We start from the raw sequence: 23,476 nt of genomic DNA, 5'->3' as shown, positions 1-23,476 counted from the left end.
GACTGGGATTAATCGGCTCCTAGTTGAGATTTTTGCAACCATGCCCGGAAGTAGCGGGTTGTGAATTTAATCCTAGAACCCAGTATAATGTGTTCATTGGTGGTATGAACGGGTAGCAACAGGGTAACAATAGTGGGTTGCTATTCTGTAATTTATTTTGGGTATTGGTTAATGACGTCACGATTAGACATAAGTTACTAAACCATGGACACGAGTGGGTTTTTATGATACTTGGGTTTAGTTAAAGTAGGTAATCATTAATTTTACGAGTTATTAGGTAAATGAGTAGCATACTTGTTTTAAGTACATTTATTTACCTGTTTGTGTGATTTATGAATCTTATGTATGTTTAGCGTGTTATATGCTAAAAACATGGTGATTTGGTTGTAACAACCATGAAGGTTGTACGTGGTTGTGTGTCATGAAAATATCACATGGTGATTTTCAGGATTGTATAGATGGTTACGATTGGATCACATATGTTGTACGTTATCATAACCACATGGGTGTTCGTGAACACGATTGCATTGTAGTTTGTGGATAAATAATTATGTCAATAGTCACAAGACGGTATATGATATGATCACAAGGATAACATATGGTCAGGTAAAGTAAACGATCACAATGATTCCATGTGATCTGACCACATGGTAGCATATGTGATCAAAGGGACCACAAGAGTAGCATGTGGCCATGTAAAATAAATAGGATACGTGAGCAGTTGTATGATTAATGTAAATATATTGTTGTATCTTGCGAATCAAAATGAGTGGCCACCAATGCCGCCTTCGTCGCTCCCGTTGCCACCTCCACCACCTTTGATGTTGTTGGTGACTTGGTGTAGGTGGCAACAATAACGAACAGTAAGTGGTTGGTGGCGTATGATAGACAAGGAGTGGAGGCGGTGCAGTTAGTTACCATTAAAAGTAGTTGCTTCAGTGATATAAGATTGGTGATGGTACAAGTTATACTTTTTAAGTTTATATAAATTCTATATACTTTTAACAAGTTTTAATTCCACAAGTAATTCTTTTAACAAATTCTACACCTTTTAGAAAAAAAAAAGTTCCATATGTCTAGGTGCAAACGAGCCGAGCCGAGTCCGAGCTCGACCAAGCTCGAGCTCATCTCGTTTAACTTGCACAGAGCTCGAGCTCGCTCATTTCAAGCTCTATTTTCAAAGCTCGAGCTCGACTCGTGAGCAGATTTTCAAGCTCGAGCTCGGCTCGTTTACATAAATATAATTATAATTATTTTTATATATTTTTCTATTATAATTTTACGTATAGAATAATATATGTTATTTAATTATTTTTATTTATTTTTTCATAACGTTATATATATATTAATTAATATTATTAAATATATATTTTATAATTATATAAATGACAGGCTCGTTTAGGCTCGCGAGCCGGCTCGATCTCGATAAGTGATGCTCGGGCTCGGGCTCGGGCTCGTTTATTAAACGAGCTTACTTTTAGGCTCGGGCTCGATCGAGCTTTTTAACGAGCCGATCTCGAGTAGCTCGGCTCGTTTGCACCTCTACATATGTCATTAGTGATTTACTCATTCATTTATTTGTTTTGAGGCTGGCATCAATTGGTGAATGAAAATTACTTGAACCCCTTATGCAATTTGAGTAAAAATTACCCAAATACACACATCAAAATGTGCATAAATTGTCCAATAATCATCTTAAAAAAAATCATCCATTTGCTACAAAAAGCTTTGAATATGAAGCAGTGATGACCTTTTGGGACCTTTATTTACACCATGTCAAATAAACCAAACTAGAAACGGAAAACCGAGCTTTCAAACACCATGGATCGACCCTACACGTTCAATGCCAACTTCTGAGCCGCAAGTGCTTCAGCCTCGAGCGTTGGCTCCCACATGATGGTGGTTTCTGCAAGTAATCCCGTCACTGTGTACGGGTCCATGTTTGATGCAGGACGCCTATCTTCCAAGTAACCTGCACACATAAAAATGAGAATAATGTAAAATGTAAGATTGTGAATTTATTAAAAAAAAAAAAGTTAATACCTTTGCCTGCCTTCTCAGTGTCACGCCCCACACGGATCGAGCAACCACGGTTAGCTACTCCCTGCAAGTTGACCGAATGCCATAAATAACAGTTTAGAAAACGTTAGATGTTATAAAAGTTTAAATAATATGTTTTATATACCCATGAAAACTGGTTAATGCTGGCGGTTTCGTGCTTCCCAGTCAGTCTTCTTTCATTTCCTTCTCCATAGGCACTGATGTGTTCTTTGTGGCGAAGTGACAGGTTTAGAATCGCCTTTTTGATTACCTCGAATCCACCATCTTCTCTCATGGCTTTTGTACTGCAAATAAAAAGAAAAAATTAAGTATATATATGTTTTTTTTAAATATAATCCGAAATAGTAATTATTGATCATTAAGTACCTGTAGTTAGTGTGACATCCTGCTCCATTCCAGTCTCCCTGTCAAATGCAAAGCAAATATGTTTATCGAGTTAAATATAAATAATATTCAACAAGGTAAAAGTCATTCAAATTTGTTTATGTCTTTTAAGTTCATTTGTTAATATACTCATTATAACTTTTTAGGCCCGTTACAATTTAGTCTAGTTTTAATAACTTTTAAGGACCGACACAACGTTGTTTGCATTTACTTTTAATTGGTTTTAGCTCAGTTATGTTCGTTCAACTATGTTCAGTTATGTTTGTTCGTTTACATTCGTAGACCGTTCGTCTATTCTGTTGATGAACGAACATAAAAGGACACAAACGTATTCATTTTCTTAACGAACGAACACGGACAAGAAAATGCCCATAATGTATTTCAATGTGCATAAAACCGCCCAAAATTATTTCATGCAAAAAATAAATTAGTAGTGAAAAAATATATCTTTTGTATATCATATTCAACAAGCTAATAGTCATCAAGAAAGATTCATATTACCTCAATCGGCTTCGGGTCAAGTGTCAGGACAACACCAGCTTGCTCAGTAATTCTCTGTTAAATATAACTTGGATTTTAACTTATGATTAAAATAAAATGTTAAGAATAATAATAATAATAATTTAGATTATTCACCTCAAGAAGGTATCTAGCACACCAGATATGGTCACCAGCTTCAATTCCCACACTAGGACCAACTTGAAACTCCCACTGTAAATAATAATAATAATAATAATAATAATAATAATAATTTCTGATGTCATATTCGGTTTATATTTTTATTAAAAACAAGAAATAAAGATAATGAGTAGGAAACATACCTGTCCGGGCATAACTTCTCCGTTGGTTCCACTGATGTTAATTCCAGCATACAAACAAGCCTTGTAATGCGCATCCGATATGTCTCTTCCAAACGACTTATCTGCACCAGCACCACAGTAGTACGGGCCCTGTCGTGTATAAAATAATATTAGTTAAAAATAAAATAACAGTTAAAACGCGTTGTTTCGAGAATAAAACAGTACCTGAGGACCGGGGTACCCTCCAGTGGGCCAACCCAAAGGCCACTTCACATTTGGTTGCAGCAAAGTGTACTCTTGCTCAATTCCGAACCTATAATCAGATTTTGTTAAACAAAAGTTAGTATCTAAAGTTTAGTTTTATAAATAAAAAATCAAAATATTTTAACCAGAAAAACATACCAGGGCACCTGTGACACGACTTTAGGGTCACTGAAAATCTCAGCAGCCTTGGCACGTTTGTTTGTCGGGATTGGTTCGCCTTGTGGTGTGTATGCATCACAGATCACCTTAAAAATAAAAATAAAATAAAAATAAAAGTTAATATATTTTGTAATACTTTTTTAATATGCAGTTATACACCAAAATAACACTCACCAAGATGTTGTTTCCACCTCGGAAAGGATCCTTAAAGATCGCCTGCGGGCTATAAAAGGTAAAATCCAGTTACAGTTACTTCATTGTAAAAGATTTTTTTTTTACTGTTATAATAAATAAGACTTACTATAAGATAACTTCACTGTCTTCTCCGGGTGCTTGTCCGGTACTTGATCCATCATAGTTCCATTTTGGAAGCTCAGAAGGGTGCTCAACTGGTTTTGAAATTGTCTACAAAAAAAAGTTATTATTAAAGAAAATAAAAACACTATAGTTTAGATTATTATCAAGACTCAAAAGTCAGCATGTTACATATTTACATACCCTTGATTTGCTGCGAACGTCTGTCCCGGACCCTCCAATCCTGTTTCAAAACATAAATATTATGAAACTTGTTAAGTAAAGCATATGAAGTATTAATAGATGTGAATATAATAAGTGAAAAAGTTACCAAATGTATTCAGCAATGATCTTATCAGTGTAAGGAGATACATCCAAGTTTAGCAAGTCTTCCAGTCTGTTAATTGTGCCATCTGCTGAAGCACATATTCTAAACTTTGTGGCGGTTTTGAGTGCGCCTTTCTTGTTTGGTTTCAAAGAAAAAGAGTTCCACATTTTGGATGTCAACGAGCTCGGTTCCATTGCGCTTTTTATTAACCGCATCTGCCATTGAACCGAAGGAGCCAAACATTGTGCCATTTTCACCTAATCATATTATTAAACACAAAAAATAATATCAATAACGAAAATCAAGTCAACAATGCGGATCCTTCAACAAATACTTTCGTTTTCCGAGATCTATAATCAAAGTAATATAGAAAGCTAAAAGCTTTCACTCGTGTTTGCAGTGACAGATCTAGAATTTCTTATAAAAACACGCGCTTTCATACAAAATTATTTCGCTTCCGGCTAATAAAAAATATTTTTTATTTATTTAACACTACAAAGTGCAAAACAGAAATTTTAAAGTATGCACTATGCAGTGTCCCTCATGCATGTTTGAACTTGTTATGCATATTTATATACATAAATATACACATATATGTATATATGTGACAGTCCCACTACTACAAATCTACAATCAAACACTTTTAGCACCACCAAGTGACTTGAACTTAATAATATTGCTAATCTTGGATTTTATATTTGTTAACTAATGACCTACTTTTTGCTCCCACTTTACATAAGCTTTATCCAAGATTATTGGAATTAGTTTCCTTAATCTTTATCTTAATTTAATATTAGTATATAAGTATATGAACCACTTTTGCTTTAAACAGTATTATAGTATATCTATCTATAAAGGAGTATATATAGTATCAGATTCAAAAGGCAAAAAAATAGATATTCTTTGATGCAATCAACCCACTTCCAGAATGATCAAGAATCTCATCAAGTTTAAATTTTTTTTTCACATAATGCATTGACTGGTATTATTAAGTTCAAAAAAATTTATAAATATACAAGGGTATTTTGGTCATTTTCTCATCATCACATGAAAAACCAAGAGTAAAGAATGCATTTTTTTCATGTCAAAAAATTTATAATCATAAAAAGATGATCTTTTTTAGCATGCTAATAATAACAGCATACTAACATTAGCCCATGATAGTCAAAAAAAAAAACTGAGAATGTAGGGGATGGGGGGCTTACCGGAGGAGTGGTGGAGGGTGGCCGGAAAAGTAGCCGGAGAGCGGTGGTGGCGGCGGAGGGAGTGGGAAATGGGAAGTTGTTAAATGGGTATAAAAAAGGTTATTTATAAATAAATAAAAAATAAAAAAGAAATAATAATAAAGAAAATGGTGGATTGGTGGCCTTTGAGAAGGGGATAGGGGTGTGGTGGGTTGGGTGGTGGAAAATGGTTTTAAAGTAACCCCTCATGTATAGGATAAGGTTTTTATCACCATCCTAACATTATTTATCAACAAACTATGTGTATGTCATGTATGTTAAATTGTTAATCATAGGTTCATGTATATGTATATGTATATGTATATGTATATGTATGTGTATATCATATATAGATCATGAGTGTGTGTATTTTCTATGTGTAGCATGTGTGTTTGTATAAGTATTTGTGTATGTCTTTGTGAGAAGTGTATCGACATAGATGGTAACGTCTGTTATTAGTTTTATTAATATTATTATATGTGTTTATTTAATGGTAAGACAAAAATTAATTTCAATATATAATACCGCCTTTCAAAAGTCTCATTTTAAAATATATTTCTCAATCATAACTTATTTTAATAGATGTGTAGAACTTTATGAGATGATTTAGGTTTACTAGACTTGATAATTTCTCTGTGTCATGTGAGTATGTGTATGTACATGTGTGGAAAATGTTTCGACTTAGGTGGTAACGTCTGTTATTAGTTTTATAATAATTGATGCATTTATTGTCGTAAATGGCAAGACAAAATTAGTATTAATAAATTGATTATATCAAAGTTTTGAAGATAAATTATTACTTATTATAATAAATGAGTAAACTTTTGATGAGATGATTTACTGATTTAGGTTTACTTTATCAATCTTGTGAAACTTGATAATTTTAACAGGTTTTAATGATCCAATACCATTGGTGACTACCATCACTGCCAATGGTCGCCCCCAAATTACCACCTACGTCGTGAGCTTCGCTGCCAATTGTTGTTATAAAACAAATGTAATGAAAGAACTCGTTATTGTATTTGTTTTTTTTAACAGTATATTAGCCCAAAGTGTCCATTGTAGGTCATTTAAATTTTAAACCTGATCAAGTCAAAGCTTTTAAGGAAAATAACAAGTCACATTATATCATTTAATTACATGAAACTCAAAAGCAATATAAAATAGAAATAAATTTAAATTTAAACTCTACATAAAATAACACAATTTGTAACTAAGGTGAATTCTTTGATGTTTTTATCATGTATGTTTCATTTTTTAACACATTTCACAAACTCCGGCAAGTTTAACCGTGAAAGTTTAACCGCTCACTAGCTATATGGTTGAATCGTGTGCTTAATTCAGAAACGATATTTTTATACTAGTCCATACAATATGTCTAAATCAAGTTTCAGATTAGTGTTTGATCACTTTATCGAGCCGAGTTCATGTGGTCTTGAACAAACATGGAACCAATTAAATTAAATAAAAAATATAGCTTAAACATAATTCTTGAAGAATGATGATATGTTTTTGATTGAGATGAAATAGGTTATCCTTTTTATATGGTCCATATGGACACATGAATATGAAGTAATGCAAACAAACATGTCCACTTTGAGAGTATCATATATGGTTATTATGGCTCCATTACAGCTGTTTCATGTTTTGCATATAAGAATCTGACTAAGATAACAATGTGCATCATTATCAATTGATTGCAAAGATTTTTATAGACCATTGTTTGTTCATCAGAACTAGAATTTTTTTACTAGAGTTTGATTATTATATTGTTACCATAATTACGAGATAGAATTTGATTATGTTTTCTTGTATTAATTTGTATTTTACTCTCATATACAGATGATTATTCTATAATCAGTACCAGACTACTGGTTCATGGATCTTTGGTCACATTGGTATCTATTTGGCCATTAGACATAAACAAATGCCTTTTGTTTTACTGAGCATATAAAAACTACAAGAGCTCTGACTAAACATTCATTCAGCACGGAATAGTTCAGGGGGCAAAATAGTCATTCTGTACAGTCATTCAGAGGTCCAACCAAACAACACTTAATGGTTCAGCACTCACTGGCTCAGACTCTCTCTTAATCATTTAGACCTCTTACTGGTTCAGTACGTAATAATTCAGACCTTCCAAAAAAACTCCTTAGAAGGTTCAAGGCAATAAAAACAAAATCAAAACCAAAACGCGATAATAGAAAATGGTTTGCTCCTAAAAACCGAATGCAAAGCAAACAAAATGGTTGTGGCCTTGTGGGCTTGTTTTGTTGCTGCTAAAAATATGGGTCATGGGTGAGAAACTGAGAATTAAAAGTGAAAAGCCTAAAAAAAAAATCACTCCACACAATTTTAACATACTAAAGTCATCAAACATATCAAAAACACGAAAGGATGTTCTCGGGTTTCCAGTCTCGTGTTATTTTCTACCAAGTTTATTTATGTGTTACGTCTCACATTTAGTTAATGGTTAGCAATGATAGGCACAATTCAACTAGATAGCATGATCCGATTCGAATTTCGTTGTAGCAACAACTGTTATTATAATAGTTGATTACAAATTTTAGGAATCCATTCGTATACTAAATAATTATAAAAAAATTCAATATAAAAATCCATTTGTATATTATATAAATCAAATCACTTCAATGCAATAATATACAACTATAGGTTGAAGATTCAACACATGACACGTTTCACGTTCATAACATAAGAATGCAAACCCTTAACGGTTAAACCTGTGTTGTGTGTGTCTCTTTCTAAATGAAACAAAATATGAGAAGTATTTCTCCTTATGAACTTAAGTTTTTGTCTCCCTGGAACAAGTTCACACTTGTTGCTTAATTAGTTTTCTTTCTTAGGGTGGTGGGGGTGGGTAGCTGGCAATACCCATTCCGTCACTAGGTATCGATTCTAGGTGATACAGCCTAGAGAAAGCAGAGGATAGAGGGGATCCTAGAGAGGGAGCATAAGGGTTAGGCGAGTAATGTGGCGCCAGCGGGTTTGGGTTCTGACAAGTTCAAGGACAGCAACTTAATTGTTGGCTGGCGGGGGTGGGAGGTTTGCCCCCTCTCCACCCTTAATATTCACATTTTCATTCACATAACTTCAAAAATCGATATCTCATTTATCTTAACTCGATTTCAAACACGCTTTAGTTAAAAGTTTATATTAACAAAAGTATAATATAAACTAGTTTTAGAGCCCGTGTCACACACGGGATAATTCAAATTATAAAATTATAAGTAAAACAAATAATTACATAGAGTATATGAAAAAAAAATGTATTACATCTATGCTTGTATCTATACAATGTGTACATAAATTGATTTTATTTATATCACAAAATGATTTTTTTAAATAAACTTAATAAAAAAAATACCCGTCTAAAATCGTACCCGATAATGCTTCTTTCTACTGGAACATTCATTCTCGGTGTCATATATGTATATTGGAAAGAATTTTGGTTATGAACCAATTCAAAAAATAGGACTTCTCATACGATTGTAGTTCTAACCACTCAGCCTAAATACAAAAGAGGCGTTACCTTTATTGATATATTTATCAATTTACCACCCATTAAAGGAAAGTAGAATTGTAGCAATGGATGTTCTTCAAAAACTATGTTTTTCTTAGTTATACCATAAAAATGATTTTGATAAGTTTTAGAGGACTTCTCGACTTTGTCTTAATGACAACATAAAAAATAACATGTTAACCTATTCAAATTTGTGAATATTTTGTTTCATTTGAGCATAGTTTTGCATGGCATGCTTCTCATACAACGTTCTGATCACCATTGAAGGAAAAATTAGTGTTGAAATAAATATTTCAAATTTGGTAAAAGTTAGAAGCATTGATAGGCATGGGGGGTGGCATGTCGAAATGGTTCGCAATCTTCTATTAAATGTTAATAGTTGAGAAAAAAATAGTCAATTTGCCAAATCCTGAACCTTTTGATTATTTCAAAAAATGCCCTTAAAAATAAACTTGAAACCCGAATCATGTTTAAAATTCTAACTTTCATACTTTTGACAATTTAAAGTCAACACCTTGAACATAACAAATTTGACGAAAATCTATTTCGCATTCTCAAACTTTTAAAAATACTCAAAATTTTTATTTTTTACCCGTAACAAATTTTGATCTAAATGTAGTTAACTTGTACGAAACAATCTATTTATCAACTTTTGACCCGTAAAATCAAATTTAACTTCCACAAAAAATCCGAAACAATTTTCAATTTAAGAAACATGATTTGTTATTGATTTTTGGAATTTACCAAGTATTTTGAAATATATAGTAAAATAATATGTTAATATTTATATTTATAAAAATATATAGATATTATATAAATATAGTGTAAAGGGAAAGTTGATAATTATTGATTTATTACATATATTAGGGTATATTAGTTTTGGAGGGAAAAAATTGTAAGAATTAATTGACAAGTGTGCACATCTATTTTACTTTATTAGAATATAGGTAGATCTATGATTTTTTAACATACAATCTTAAAAGTTTAAGGTGGTGATATGCACGTGCCACAGCACACAGCAAGACATGGTGTTCGATTTGAGAAAACCTAACACAAAACACAAACAGAAGACCGACCAAAACGTTGACACCAATTTTGTCAAATTTCAAACACTCATTTACAACTTGAAGAACCCACATCTCAGGATCTTGAAAACCAACCAAAGATCTGTGCTTTTTGAATTTTGAATCTATGGAACAACTCATCAACTTCATCATTCGTCCTCCTAGGTAATAATAATAAATTAATAATCTTTACTTCCCATCTGGGTTATGTTAAATACTCATTTCTTGATCTGGGTTTTTATGGGTTTGGTTCAAGAATTGCAAATTTGAAAGCTTTTGTGAAGTTTAATGGTTTATGGCATCTGGGTTATGTTGGATACTCATTTCTTGATATGGGTTTTTATGGGTTTGATTCAAGAATTGCAAATTTGAAAGCTTTTGTGAAGTTTAATGGTTTAGGGCATCTGGGTATGTTGGATACTCATTTCTTGATATGGGTTTTTATGGGTTTGATTCAAAAATTGCAAATTTGAAAACTTTTGTCAAGTTTAATGGTTTAGGGCATATGGGTTATGTTGGATACTCATTTCTTGATATGGGTCTTTATGGGTTTGGTTCAAGATTTGCAAATTTGAAAGCTTTTGTGAAGTTTAATGCTTTAGGGCAGCTGGATTATGTTGGATACTTATTTCTTGATCTGGGTTTTATGGGATTGGTTCAAGAATTGCAAATTTGTTAACTTTTGTGAAGTTTAATGTTTTAGGGCATCTGGGTTTGCTTCAGTTACTAATCTTGGGTTGGAAAAATAGGTCTTTTAGGGTTTGTGATAATTAAGTGGATAATTGGCTGAATAATAAACAGTTTAGGAATTTGTTGTTGATAATTTGATTTTTCATTTCGTGTTGGCCTGAATCGATGTTTGATATTTGAATCGAGCAGTATGTTTCTTGAAACGAAGGCAGTCTTTGCAGTGTATTTTTGCTTTTATTGACTCATTTTTATCGATGCATATTGTGAAAAATCTGTTATCTGATGGCAGAGCTGAGTATGATCCGAACAGTGATTTATTAGATCAAGAATTCAGGCTTAAAGGAAAATGGTTTCAGAGGAAAGATATAGAGGTAAGATTTTCGATAGCACTTCACTTCTCTATCTGCGCCCTGAAAAGTATAAAGCATACATTTTTGTTCACTATTATTTACAAATCCAAGTGATTCCGTTACCCGTTTATTGCATTGCCAGATTGTAAATAGCCGAGGGGATGTGCTTAAGTGTAGTCATTACTTGCCTATTGTGAGTCCTGAAGGAAAGCCTCTGCCATGTGTAATATACTGTCACGGAAACAGGTTCACTCTTGAACCCTAGGTTTTTTTTTCTTTTTTTTTTGTTTTTGTATTATGATCTTTACAGTTAAAGTTTGAAGCAAATAGTGGTTTGGCCTATCTGTATCGTTAGGATTTTGTTTCATGTTAGTTAGCCAAATTGTGTGTGTTTTTTTTGTCAAGGTATGTGTACTTACAAAGTTCATAATGCGGTGATGTGGCAGTGGGTGCCGAGCAGATGCTAGTGAAGCAGCTATAATATTATTACCATCAAATATTACCGTATTCACGCTCGATTTCTCGGGGTCTGGACTCTCTGGTGGAGAGCATGTCAGTCTAGGGTGGTATGAAGTGAGTCAATAATATTAGTTTTCTAGTTGAATTGTAATAATCATTATTAAACGCTTGTAAGCTTTATTTTATTCCCAGAAAGATGATTTAAAATCCGTGGTAGATTATTTGCGGTCTGATGGAAATGTTTCACTTATCGCTCTTTGGGGCCGATCAATGGGTGCTGTAACAAGGTAATTTTAATACGTTCATGTTATTATTTAAGTGATTTGATTTCAGTTTTTGTAACTTAAAAAGTTGATGATGTCAGCCTGATGTATGGAGCCAAGGATCCGTCAATTGCAGGAATGGTTCTCGACAGTCCGTTCTCTGATTTGGTTGATTTAATGATGGAACTTGTGGACACGTATAAAATCCGTTTACCCAAGTTTACCGTAAGCTGATTATTATGATTATTAATAATGTATTAATATCTCTATTTTTTAAATCATAGTGATTTATGTCATAAAGTATGACCATGTTGACTACTTTCAGGTTAAGTTTGCCATCCAGTATATGCGAAGAGCTATTCTTAAAAAGGCAAAATTTGATATTGTGGAGCTAAATACCATAAAGGTTACAAACATAAAGTTAAAGAATTGATTGCGACACGTTTTGCCAAAAAATTAATAATGGTTATTTTTAATTATAGGTTGCAAAATCTTCTTTTGTTCCGGTTTTGTTTGGCCATGCTAGTGATGATGATTTTATACAACCGCATCACTCTGATCGTATTTATGAAGCTTACATGGTAATTTAGTCGCACTATATTATTTACTTAAGACAAGTTTTATTTAATTTTAATATATTATTATATATCAGGGTGACAAAAATATTATCAAGTTTGAGGGCGATCATAACTCTCCACGTCCTCAATTTTATTTTGATTCTATAAATATCTTTTTCCATAATGTGTTGCATCCTCCGGAAGGTGAAGTTAAGGGGATCTTCTTTGATTCGCCGCTTGATTACCTTGGCGAGGTATAATGATGGTATTTTTGTAATTGTGTTTGCAATAAATATTCTTTTCAACGGATTTGTATCGTTTTAGGAAATTCATGGAGTTGGATATGAAGACGAGTTTTTAGTTGCGCCACAAGGTATGCTATTTACAATATGCTATCTTGAGTCGGTTTCATTTTATATATTTTTTTGAATTTCTTTTATATTTTTTGTTATCGAATAAATATTCAGCATCAAGTAGCACCGAGGAAGCGATTAATCAACTCCGGTCTAAAAGACCAATGAGTAGGACTGAGGTTCGTAATTCGTTTTATAAATTTCCACATTTTTATTAATTATTTTAAATTGGTAGCAATGGAAATTTATTATCTTTTATCAACTTGTAGGTCCCGACTGATATTCCATCAGCAGATAAACAATGTAATTCGGAGGTATATTTCTGTATTATTAATGTAGTAATCATTTCTAACATCCAATTCGAAATATTCAGATTTTTTCAATAAGAAAGTCAACTCATTTGACACTCGAAAGTTGAACGATTGCTTCATTTTCTTGAAAACCGTTTACCTTTCTTGGAGTCAAAATTCGTGTTGACTTAATTAATATCATTGGTTCTTCAGGATGAAGCAACGTCAACCAAACATACGTCATCTTCAAAAATGATCGATTTTGAGTTTTCCAATGGTCATCCGTATAAACCATTATTAGAAGATGATCATGAATATGTCGAGTACCCGCTTCAACACATCGAGGGTTTACCGTGCAATGCTGAGGAAGAAGAAAGGGTAAGCTTTTTGCTAAACGGGTCGGGTCGGGTCATGTTGACCGACCCGTTTGACCATTTCTTTTATTAACCAAACAAGTAAACAACTTTCTGTTGGTAAATTGTTTCAGATGCTCATGGAAGCTGTCTTCCTGTCTTTACAAGATTTTGAACCGAAACCGCCAGCTGGCAATGACAAGTCAGCAGTGACCAATCACAGCCCGCCTATAAAAACCGAGCCTTTACGGGCTTCAACAGCAAGCAGTAGTGATTCACCGTCTCAGTTTGTTTCTCCATGTAATAGTACATCATCAGCTGAACAAACATCAAATGTGACTCCATCTGTTGGTTCTTCCAATGCTGACATGGCAGACCGGGCCAAAGCCATGGTAGCGGTTGAAAAAGGCCCGTCTAGTAATATAATGGATGGGTTGTTAAAAAGATGGGATCTTAACTTCTTTAAGAGTAGATGATGGTTTCAAGATTTCGTGGTTATATTATTATATTATTATAATTTCCTTTTTTCTTTTAGATTTTTTTTTTTTATTTTTTTTGAAGGTGGTGTGATTCTTTGATTTGATTCTGAAAGTGGAATTGGACATGTGATAGAAAATATGGGAGATTGGTGTAATTTGTTGTATATATGGTTCAATTCATGTTTTGTGTTTTATATACATTCAAGTGTAAATGTTTACATAAAACTGCTTATGTTTTGCCCTATATAAAATCTCCATTAAAGATATATTTTTTTAATAAGTAAACTGGATATTAATTAAAAACAATAATATAGTTCATACTAATAATTTGACCAATGAAGCTAATAATATAATTCAACAGCGTAATTATGATAAATTTACAGTTGATTTACGCTCAATCTTCACTTGTAAATTTTCTTATCTTGTTCATAACAGTCACCGTGTGAGCAAAATTGAGTGGAAATAGTGTAATATTTGATGATTGTGTTACATGGATTGTTTTTGGCAGCAAAGTTAAAGTTAGGAGTGTTCATTGGTCAAATTGCAAATATGAATGATCATAAGCCAGTATATAACAGTCGGTATTATTAAGATCTAATTTGCCTAAAAAATATTTTTGATTTGAGAGCAAATTTAAAATATTTTTTTTCCGCTATAAAATTTTGGTTTAACCCAAAAAAAATGATTTTTACTTGACATTAACTAAGATAATTTAAGTGATTTTTACTGTAACAATAACAAGTACAATTTTATAGAGACAGCATACCGAAACAAGTACAACGTATAACCGTTACATTCTTATGCGTAAAAAAGAAAAACAAAACCGAATAACATGAAACCGAGCAGACCAAACACGCCAAAACTCATGTTTTCATTGCAGGCCTCACCAACCCTAGTCCCGAACCACTTCCCAGATGCTTAAAGTCTTTCGCTTCAAGATTATCCCCATGACCAGCGAACCCAGTCCCACCTTTAACCAAATTAACCAAATTCCTCTCCTTGCAGCCCTTATTACACACCAAGCAAACCTTATCAACCGCCACAAACTTATTCGCACACTTCTTACAAAACACATGGCCGCAAGTGCTTAATCCCACAAGCGACAACGTATTAGTCAGCGTAACCTTACAACTCGGACAAATATAACTTTTATCCCGACCCGAATGTTTCTTTTCGTCATTTGTGTCTTTGGTAAAGCGAATAGAGAAAAGGGATTTCATTTTAAGGTTTTCGTTACCTTCAGGGCAAGTTGTGGAGGTGGACGGGGCGTTGACTTTGACCGGAGCGTCGGGTGTAGCCGAAGGTAGCCAAAATGCTTTCATGGTTCTTAATGCTTCTTCTTCATAAGATGTGGTTTTAACGCTGTTTGCTCCGTGAAAATTGTTTCTGTCACGGTTGATGTTTTTGTCGCTGTATTGTGGGAGCGCGCCGTGGTTTTGCTGGTCGAATGCGTCGAGTTCTTGAGCTTTTTGGAGCATTAGTTTCTCGGATTCTTCTTCTTGTTCTTGTTTCAGTTGAGATGTGTGTGCAGCTAGTTTCCTATAACAGCATAAGGCATACAAATTTAGATAACAATCAATTAACAGATGGCGATCATGAATGAAATTGGCTTATCAATGAACAAAGAATTACAATAAATTTAAAGCATACAGCATGCTATGTTTGATAGGAGAGCCAACAAGCCTAACCGCTCGAGATCGGATCAATAAAAAACTAGAAACGAGCCGGCCCTTATCAAGCCTGAACCTCAAATAAAGCTTGTTTAGTTATCGAGCTCAAGCTCGAGCCTTGTATGGGAAGACCGTTTAAGCTCGTCAAGCCTTAAAAAGCCAAGTTATTTTTAAGTTATAACTATTTTGGGCTTCTGTGTGTTAGTTTCACACTGCATAGCCGAGCTCAATCTTTGTATGGGAAGATCGTTTAAGCCTTAACAAGCCTAATTATTTTTAAATTTAAACTCTTTTGGACTTTTATGTATTAAATTCACACTCCACAGCTGAGCTCAAGCCAAGCTTTAGCTCATTTAAGGTACGGCATACAAACTTGAGCCGAGCTTAGGCTCTTTGAGGTTTATCCCAAAATTACAAAATATACAAAAATAACTAAAAATGTACATAAACTAGTTAACCAATAATAAACAAGTCGAGCCCGAGCTCGAGCCTTGTATGATAAAATCATAAAAGCTCGTCAAGCCTTAACGAGCCTACTAACTATTAATGTTTACCTCCTTTTGACTTCAATTTATTAAATTCACACTGCACAACCAAACTTTAGCTTGTTTAAGGTACTACTGCACACACTTAGACTCATCAAGGTTTTTCTCAAAATAAATAAAGAAAAACTAAAAATATATGTATTAATTAATATATATAAACGAGCCGAGCTTGACCTTGACCTTGAAACAACGACTCACAAGCCGAGCTCGAGCTTTAAAAAAGAGCTTGAAACGAGCCAAGCTCAGGCTCTTGTAAGTCAAAACGAGCCGGGGCTCGAGCCTTGTATGAGAAAATTGCTTAAGCTCGTTTAAGGTACTGCCCATAAGCCCAAGCCTTGTATGGGAAGATTGTTTTTTTTCTCAAATATATAAAAATAACTAAAATGTATAGAAATTAATTAGTAAATAACAAATAACCCAAGCTCGAGCTCGAAAAAAAAAACTCATAAGCCCAGCTCAAGCTTTAAAAAGAAACCGAGCTCAAGCTTTTGTAAGTCAGGCTCAGGCTCAGATAATAATAATAATAATAATAATAATAATAATAATAATAACCACCTTTGGATTTGTTTCTTTTGGGATAACAAGCACTCCAAGATGCATTCTTTACAAAAGACATGGCCTTTTTGGCAGCACATTGGATCAATGAATGGCTTCAAGCACAGAGAGCAAGCGTCAAAGGGTTTGATGGAGTCTTTACCGAGTCTTTCGTTCTGGGTGCCGTAGCCCAGCTTCTTCTTCTCGTCGTAGGTGAAGTAGGCTAGATCGTTGTTGTTCTTCGAGTGTCTCTGAGGCATGATTCTTGATTATTGATTGATTTGGGTTCAAGATGAATGAATATGAATGATTGGAAACCCTAGAAATCAGAGCCTATAAATAAGGGGTTTTTTTACCAGGGTGTGGTAACAAAAGTAAAAACCAGGTTGGATAGGAATCGGTTAAGGTTATGGTCGGGTATTTGACCGGGTTTTTTGGATTTCGGTAGGGTTAGGTCGGGTTTTGATCGGGTATTTTTGGTTCCGGGGGAGAAATCTAATACCGGGTCGGGTACGGGTAGGAACTTGTTCCTGGTCGACTGGGTATTTTGTGCACTTCTAGGTAGAGGTGCACAAACCGGTTTAAAACTTAAAACCGGTTTGGGTTAAAACCGGTTCGGTTTGGTCAACAAAAGTCAAAACCGGTGTATGATCGGTTTCGGTTCGGGTTGAAACCGGTTTATTACAATGTTACGATCGGTTTCGGTTCGGGTTTTGATCGGTTTCGGTTCAGGTTTTGACCGGTTTTTGCCCGGTTTTGGCCGGTTTCGGTTCGGTTAACCGGTTTTGGTGGAGAAAATTACAAACCGGTTCCGAACCTATGGTTTCAATCGGTTCCAAACCGGTTTCTACATAATCGGTTACAAACCGGTTCTGTTTCGGTTCAGTTTTCAGGTCGGTTCGGTTAACCGGTTTGTTTGCCCACCTCTACTTCTAGGTAGTGTTGTAAAAGTCGTTGGTCGTTAGTCGGGCGGGGGAGTGTGGACTAGCGATTAATCAGGATTAATTGAGATTAATTGAGATTAATTGTATCGGACTTTAATGTATAATTTTTAGTTTTATATATACGCGCACACATTTTTATATGTAGTTTTCAATTTTATACATAGACAAACACATTTTGACCGGAAATTGGCTGGAGTCTCGTTGGAAATCGCTGATTTTAGCTCAAATCTCGCCGAAAACCATTGATTTTGGCTGGAATCTAGCACGGAAACCGCCGATACCTAATAAAAAACTAATTAATCCCGATTTGATTTTGGCCGGATTTGACCATTGACCGATTGATAGGCAGACTAGCCCAAAATTAATCAGTGAAGTAGGGACTAGCGGTTAATCGATGATTAATCGGCGCATAGTTAGGATTTTTACAACACTGCTTCTAGGTAGCTTTTTTAACCTTGTTGTAGTTGTTTGCAAATTGGAGTGTGAACAAGCTGAACCAAGCCCGGGTTTTGAACTTCTTTTGTTAAAGTTCGAATTCAACTTATTTGTTATTTAATATTAAAATATTAAATCTTTATATGGTTTGTAACAATTTTTATATGGTTTTTTGGAATAACTTACAAAGCGAGCTTAAGCTTGGCTCGAGCTCAGCTGTGCAATGTGAAATTAATGCATAGAACTCTAAAAAGGCAAAACTTTAAATATGTAAGGCTCGACAAGCCTAAACGAGCTTCACATACAAGGTTCGAGCTCAGACTTGATAACTAAAGGGACTTTATTTGAGGCTCAGGCTCGGTTTGATTATAATTTATGGATTAATTAATATACGTTTTTATTATGTTTATATACTTTTAGAATAGCCTTAAAGGTGAGCCTACGCTTTGCTCGAGCGTAAGTGTGCAGTGTGAAATTAATACATAAAAGTACAAACAAGGTAAGTCTTCAAAATATGCATGGCTTGTTAAGGGTCGATGTACCTAAATGAGCTTCCCAAACAAGACTCGAGCTCGATAAGTAAACGAGCTATGTTTGAGGCTAAAGCTAGACTCGAGCTTGAAAAAATTAGCGCAATTTTGATTTTTATTGAGTCAAGCTCATGTAGCTGGCGGATGGCTCGACTCATTTGCAAGCGTATTTGCAAACATTCAACTATTCAAAAAGGATGCATATAGAATTAAATGAATTAATCATCTTTTTAGTTATTTTACTTTATTCTAAAATAAACATTTTATCTAATCCATTAGTGAATCAAATTATGAATTTTAATTTTAGGGTTTGTCTACTTGATTGTAGCCTTTTGTTTTCATTTTAGCAAGGCTTGTCATTTGGTTTCAAGTCGCTAATTTTTTAAGGTAAATTTGTCTAACATTGGCTTTTGTTATGTGAGTGACGACGTGGGTGAGAGATTGGTAGTGCGTTGGTGGCAGCCGATTGCAAGTCATAGAAAGGGGGTGGGGACGTAGGGTGGGTGATGATAGCCTATTTGTGTTAGAAACTTTAATAGTTTACCTAAACTTAGTGATAAAAGGTACATAACTCAAGCATGCAACTTTTTATACTTAAACAGTAATATTAGATATATGTGACTATGGTAAAACCGTGTGGACTATTTGTGTAATTAACCCTAGTTTTTATTACCAACTTTTTTACTCTACCGTTGTCATTTACCTTGCTAGATTTCTATGTCAATTATATCATGTTGATTCTAGGCGGGCCCGTTATTCGTATTGGACACAAGAAAACCAAAATTTAAAACAAATGGAATTCGATTTTAGAACAAGTTAACATCTGAACTAAACCAAACAGTAAAGAGACCTACTACTCGAGCATCATGATTCGGTTCCATTGAACACTTGACCAATAATCTATATCCACCTGTTATCAGTTACCGACTAAATCTCGCTTAATGTAAGACTCAAATAATCATAAAGCAAGCTCAAGATCAAGAACACAAACTTTAACTTCATATAAGAATCAAACAACTGATTGATGTCTTCATACACACTTTATTTTTATTTGATACATCTCTTATTTTCATGGTTCGGGTTTTACAGGGCCGAATGGGCCGCTGGGAGACAATTACCAAACCAACCCAAAAGATCCCGATGGGCCTCTTGTGCACGTTCCACAACCGTTATGTCATCTTTATATCTAACGGCCCAACCATGTGATGAACCAGGATATATCTTCACAAAGTGATCAGCCTACATACCCACAAACCAGTCAATGAAAATAAACAAATAAAAAGAAAAAGAAAAAGAAAAAGAAAGAAAAAAATAAAAAAAAATGAGTTGTTTAGATAGCGGGTTACTGGGTCAGGTTAACTTGCAAACACTTACCTCAGGTTTGGCTTCCAATGCAGCCTGAAATTGTTTAACGACTTTTGGCGGAGAGAAGTTGTCAAATTCAGCCCCGAATATTCCAACTGGAACCTTAACCCCTAAAACCATCATCAAAAAACAAAAACTGTTAAGAAAATATATGAACCAAAAAATTTGACCTTTTTTAGTACGTTTGACTATTGAAAAGTCAACCATGAACCGTTTTCGAGAACACAAGGATTATGATTAACGTTCTTGAGCGAAAACGTACCCTTGATATCATCTAAAGTAACAAATGAAGGATGCAAGAGTGCTGCAACTTGTATATCTGCATCCTTTGCTAGCTCCACGACGACTTTGGCTATCGAAGATAATGATGCAATTAAAGTATTAAACTATAAGTGAAGTAGTAGTAGAAGCGGCAGTAGTAGTGTTTTGCGGTTTTCGTCCTTGTGGTTTGTCTAAATCTGCGGTTTTAGTCCAATAGTTTCAAATTTGCGATTTTCGTCCCTTTGGTTTCATTTCACTTGCAATTAAACCCGACCCGACTAACCTCATTAAGTCTGGTCGTTAAACCCATCAGCGTGCCCCTCATGTGAGGGGCAGTTTTGTCCTTTTTACCCCAAATACGCCCAACCCCTCACGTGAGAGTGTCGGGGTTATTTGGGGAGAAAAAAGATAAAATTGCCTCTCACGTGAGGGGATGGGTTTAACGACCAGACTTAACAGAGTTAGTCGGGTCGGGTTTAATTGCAAGTGAAATGAAACCATATGGACGAAAATCGCAAATTTGAAATTATTTGACTAAAACCATAGATTTGGACAAACCATAGGGACAAAAACCGCAGTTTACTCTAATAATAATAATAATATAAACCAAGAAATTAAATTTTTAATAGAATTGTTGAGAAGGTAGTCTTACCACCCCAACAGAATCCTGCTGCACCAATTTTAGATATACCCATTTCTTTTAGAGCATGAATAACTGGTTTAGCAAAGTCCACTGCTGGCAGCTATAGAAAAAAAACATAATTAGTTAATGAGAAAGGCCTAATCATATATATATAAAAAGTTAAATGACTTTTGTATCTACTTAATTAGTTTCTCTATTTTCTTTGCGTTGTCTTTGACACGTAACAAGAGTTTCGTACACGTGTAGATTATAGATTAGAGAATGTCAATCTACACGTGTTCTAGATTTTTATGGCATATGTATACACATAAATTTACTCATGTATGCATATATCGACTCAAGTATATTCATATAATCATGATGTGTTTTACTAGTGGGGTTAGAAACTTAGACCATGCGTAGTGGCTCGTTGTGGGCTCTAAAACGAGCTCAACACCCAACCACTATGAGTTGTCTTGGATAAATACACAAATAAATGAATGATTTTTATTGGTTCTTGCAGATTTCGCAATATTATTTATTTTTCTTTCTTGGTGTCGGTGCTAGTTATATTATATTAAAAAAAGGCTTTATGTGACTTGTATTTTATATTGTAATAATAAAACATGGCTTCTTTGAGCCGGAGTCTTACCGGGAGAAACCTCTCTATCTCATTTAACGATAATGAAATTTTAAAACTGCAAACAATATGAACTTGAGTTGTTTTTTTTTTAAATATTATGTAATTATTTTAAGAAGTTTAGATAACATAAATCTTATAATTTACATTTTACTTTTATTTAGTAAGTTATTGTTAACTAAAATAATAATAACTAACCGCTGGATGTTTATTTAACCACTCTTGCGGTTGTGTTTTAGGAATGAATGGATCACCAAAAAACAAATCAGGAACAACTGCATAATATCCTGCAGATGCAACTTTATCTGCAATTTGCCTGCAATAATAAATCAAAATCCAAAATCCATAATCTCATTTAGGAGACCATGACACAACAGTTGACTGTAATTAGTTCATCTTAGGGGTGCAAATGAGCCGAGCCACTCAGAGCTACATGAGTTTGGATAAAAACAAACTTGAAATTATTTTTGAGTTTCTACTTTTTTGGACTTCTATGTAGTAATTTTGAACTGCACAGCCAAGCTTGGGATCGTATAAGATAATGTGCATGAGCTAGAGCCGAGCTTAGATTCGTTAAGTTTTTCCAGAATAAATGAGCTAAGCTTGAGCTGAACTTTGGATCATTTAAGGTACTTCACACAATTAAGCTCGAGCCTAGAATATTCATTAATTTTTTTTCAAATATATAAAAAATACTTTAAAAAACGTATATAAATTTTTTAATACATAACAAATGATCCAAGCTCAAGTTTGAAAAAACGACTTTAGCTTTAGGAAAAGTGTTCGGGCTCGGCTCGGCTCGTTTACACCCCGCAATTGTTCTTGCTACGAGCATACCTCAATTTTGGAGCTTCATAACCTGCCAAAAAAAAAACGAAGAAGAAGATCAAACTAATAAAGTGTGAAATAAATAAATATGGAGCAGAGTTGAATATAGTAATATACCATAAACATCAGAAATGAGAAGTATAGCAGTTTTAGAATCAGGGTTGCCGGAAACATAAGAATTGAGTGATGCTATTTGTTTTATTTTCCCGGATTCATCGCCGGAGGAAGCTCCCGGAGGGTTATCACAGCATGCCGGACCGGACATCTTTTGGGGAGTAAGTGAGTAAGTAAGTAAGTAAGTAAGAGTGTTAGGCAGCATGTGTTCGGAGACTTTAAGGGATTGTGTTTGCGTTTGCGTTTGCGTTTGCGTCAACTTGTACCCTTAGGTTCATAAATTGTTTGTATATTTAGACACATGAGTTATATTTAATATGATGCATTGCATGTATGTAATCTCGCTAACGATAGAAAGAGCCCGATATTCATTTTTGAATATTCATAGGTGAGTTTATTAAAAGAGTGACCAACTCATCATGATGATTAGAGGACACCTTTGATCTTAGTCTCTAACGTAACACTTTTTTTTAGTAAACAATAATAAGTATAACATATTCTTTCTCCCTATACGTGCTCTTCGTACTCGTCTTTAACGCAACTCCCCATCTTATCATCAGGTTGTATGCTTTCTCTTCTCTCCCTACGTCCTGCCTGCTTTCTCATCGTCTTCTTCTTTGTTTTTTTAGGGGTAAACGGTCCATATATTTTTCACAAGGGTATTTTTGTCATTTTACACAGACATAACAAAAGTTGGCGTTAAAACTCAAGCTCATTAGAAATAGGGAACCAATAACCCAGAGCAAAACCAATTAACTCTGTACTTTTAAAAGTTCTAGGAATAAAAACTCAAATCCATTAAACATAAAGGGTAGCTTATATAACTTAAAATCACACAAGTTAAAAAAACCTCACATGAAACCGTTTGTCAACACATCAACACTACCCGCAAAAATAAAATAATAATAACAACAACAACAAATCCCTAAAAAAACCCGTACAATTGTGAGTGAGAGATTGGCGGTGCGCCGGTGGCAGCCGGTTTCAAGTCATAGAGAGGGCGTGGGGACATAGGGCGCGTTATGGCCTATTTGTGTTAGAAACTTTAAGAGTTAAAATCTAAACTTAGTAATATA

General features: G+C 34.3%; 4 protein-coding genes across 4 annotated transcripts; 1 reads left to right on the top strand and 3 right to left on the bottom strand.

Annotated features, from left to right (window-relative positions):
• Nucleotides 1-1,669: 1,669 nt before the first annotated feature.
• On the bottom strand, nt 1,670-5,648 carry LOC143593112 (glutamine synthetase, chloroplastic-like). The gene is made up of 14 exons (XM_077072841.1): nt 5,496-5,648; nt 4,294-4,547; nt 4,167-4,206; nt 3,970-4,073; nt 3,843-3,891; nt 3,648-3,754; nt 3,471-3,558; nt 3,267-3,395; nt 3,082-3,156; nt 2,947-3,000; nt 2,428-2,465; nt 2,186-2,345; nt 2,044-2,104; nt 1,670-1,972 (listed from the first exon to the last, which is right to left on the bottom strand). The coding sequence occupies exons 2-14, from the start codon at nt 4,539-4,541 to the stop codon at nt 1,833-1,835; spliced, it is 1,293 nt and encodes a 430-aa protein (XP_076928956.1). The 5' UTR covers nt 4,542-4,547; nt 5,496-5,648; the 3' UTR covers nt 1,670-1,832.
• Nucleotides 5,649-10,145: 4,497 nt separating this feature from the next.
• Nucleotides 10,146-13,927, top strand: LOC143593108 (uncharacterized). Its single transcript, XM_077072838.1, has 14 exons — nt 10,146-10,283; nt 11,098-11,179; nt 11,301-11,404; nt 11,605-11,731; nt 11,810-11,904; nt 11,982-12,105; nt 12,206-12,286; nt 12,363-12,461; nt 12,533-12,691; nt 12,762-12,810; nt 12,905-12,969; nt 13,060-13,104; nt 13,294-13,458; nt 13,568-13,927. Exons 1-14 carry the CDS (start codon nt 10,246-10,248, stop codon nt 13,907-13,909), a joined length of 1,575 nt encoding a protein of 524 aa, XP_076928953.1. The 5' UTR covers nt 10,146-10,245; the 3' UTR covers nt 13,910-13,927.
• Nucleotides 13,928-14,653: 726 nt separating this feature from the next.
• LOC143593109 (E3 ubiquitin-protein ligase CSU1-like) lies at nt 14,654-16,921 on the bottom strand. Its single transcript, XM_077072839.1, has 2 exons — nt 16,683-16,921; nt 14,654-15,451 (listed from the first exon to the last, which is right to left on the bottom strand). Exons 1-2 carry the CDS (start codon nt 16,919-16,921, stop codon nt 14,776-14,778), a joined length of 915 nt encoding a protein of 304 aa, XP_076928954.1. The 3' UTR covers nt 14,654-14,775.
• A 2,692-nt stretch (nt 16,922-19,613) lies between these two features.
• On the bottom strand, nt 19,614-22,572 carry LOC143593111 (endo-1,3;1,4-beta-D-glucanase-like). Its single transcript, XM_077072840.1, has 7 exons — nt 22,404-22,572; nt 22,296-22,317; nt 21,657-21,774; nt 20,849-20,939; nt 20,198-20,287; nt 19,945-20,045; nt 19,614-19,809 (listed from the first exon to the last, which is right to left on the bottom strand). The coding sequence occupies exons 1-7, from the start codon at nt 22,549-22,551 to the stop codon at nt 19,654-19,656; spliced, it is 726 nt and encodes a 241-aa protein (XP_076928955.1). The 5' UTR covers nt 22,552-22,572; the 3' UTR covers nt 19,614-19,653.
• Nucleotides 22,573-23,476: the final 904 nt, after the last annotated feature.

The sequence above is a fragment of the Bidens hawaiensis genome, unplaced genomic scaffold, assembly GCF_021521415.1.
Source record: "Bidens hawaiensis isolate Kalapana, Puna unplaced genomic scaffold, B.hawaiensis_p1.1 tig00041678_1, whole genome shotgun sequence".
Classification (NCBI taxonomy): domain Eukaryota; kingdom Viridiplantae; phylum Streptophyta; class Magnoliopsida; order Asterales; family Asteraceae; genus Bidens; species Bidens hawaiensis.
Note: the sequence above shows the minus strand (reverse complement) of the source record. Positions and strands in the feature narration are given on the sequence as shown.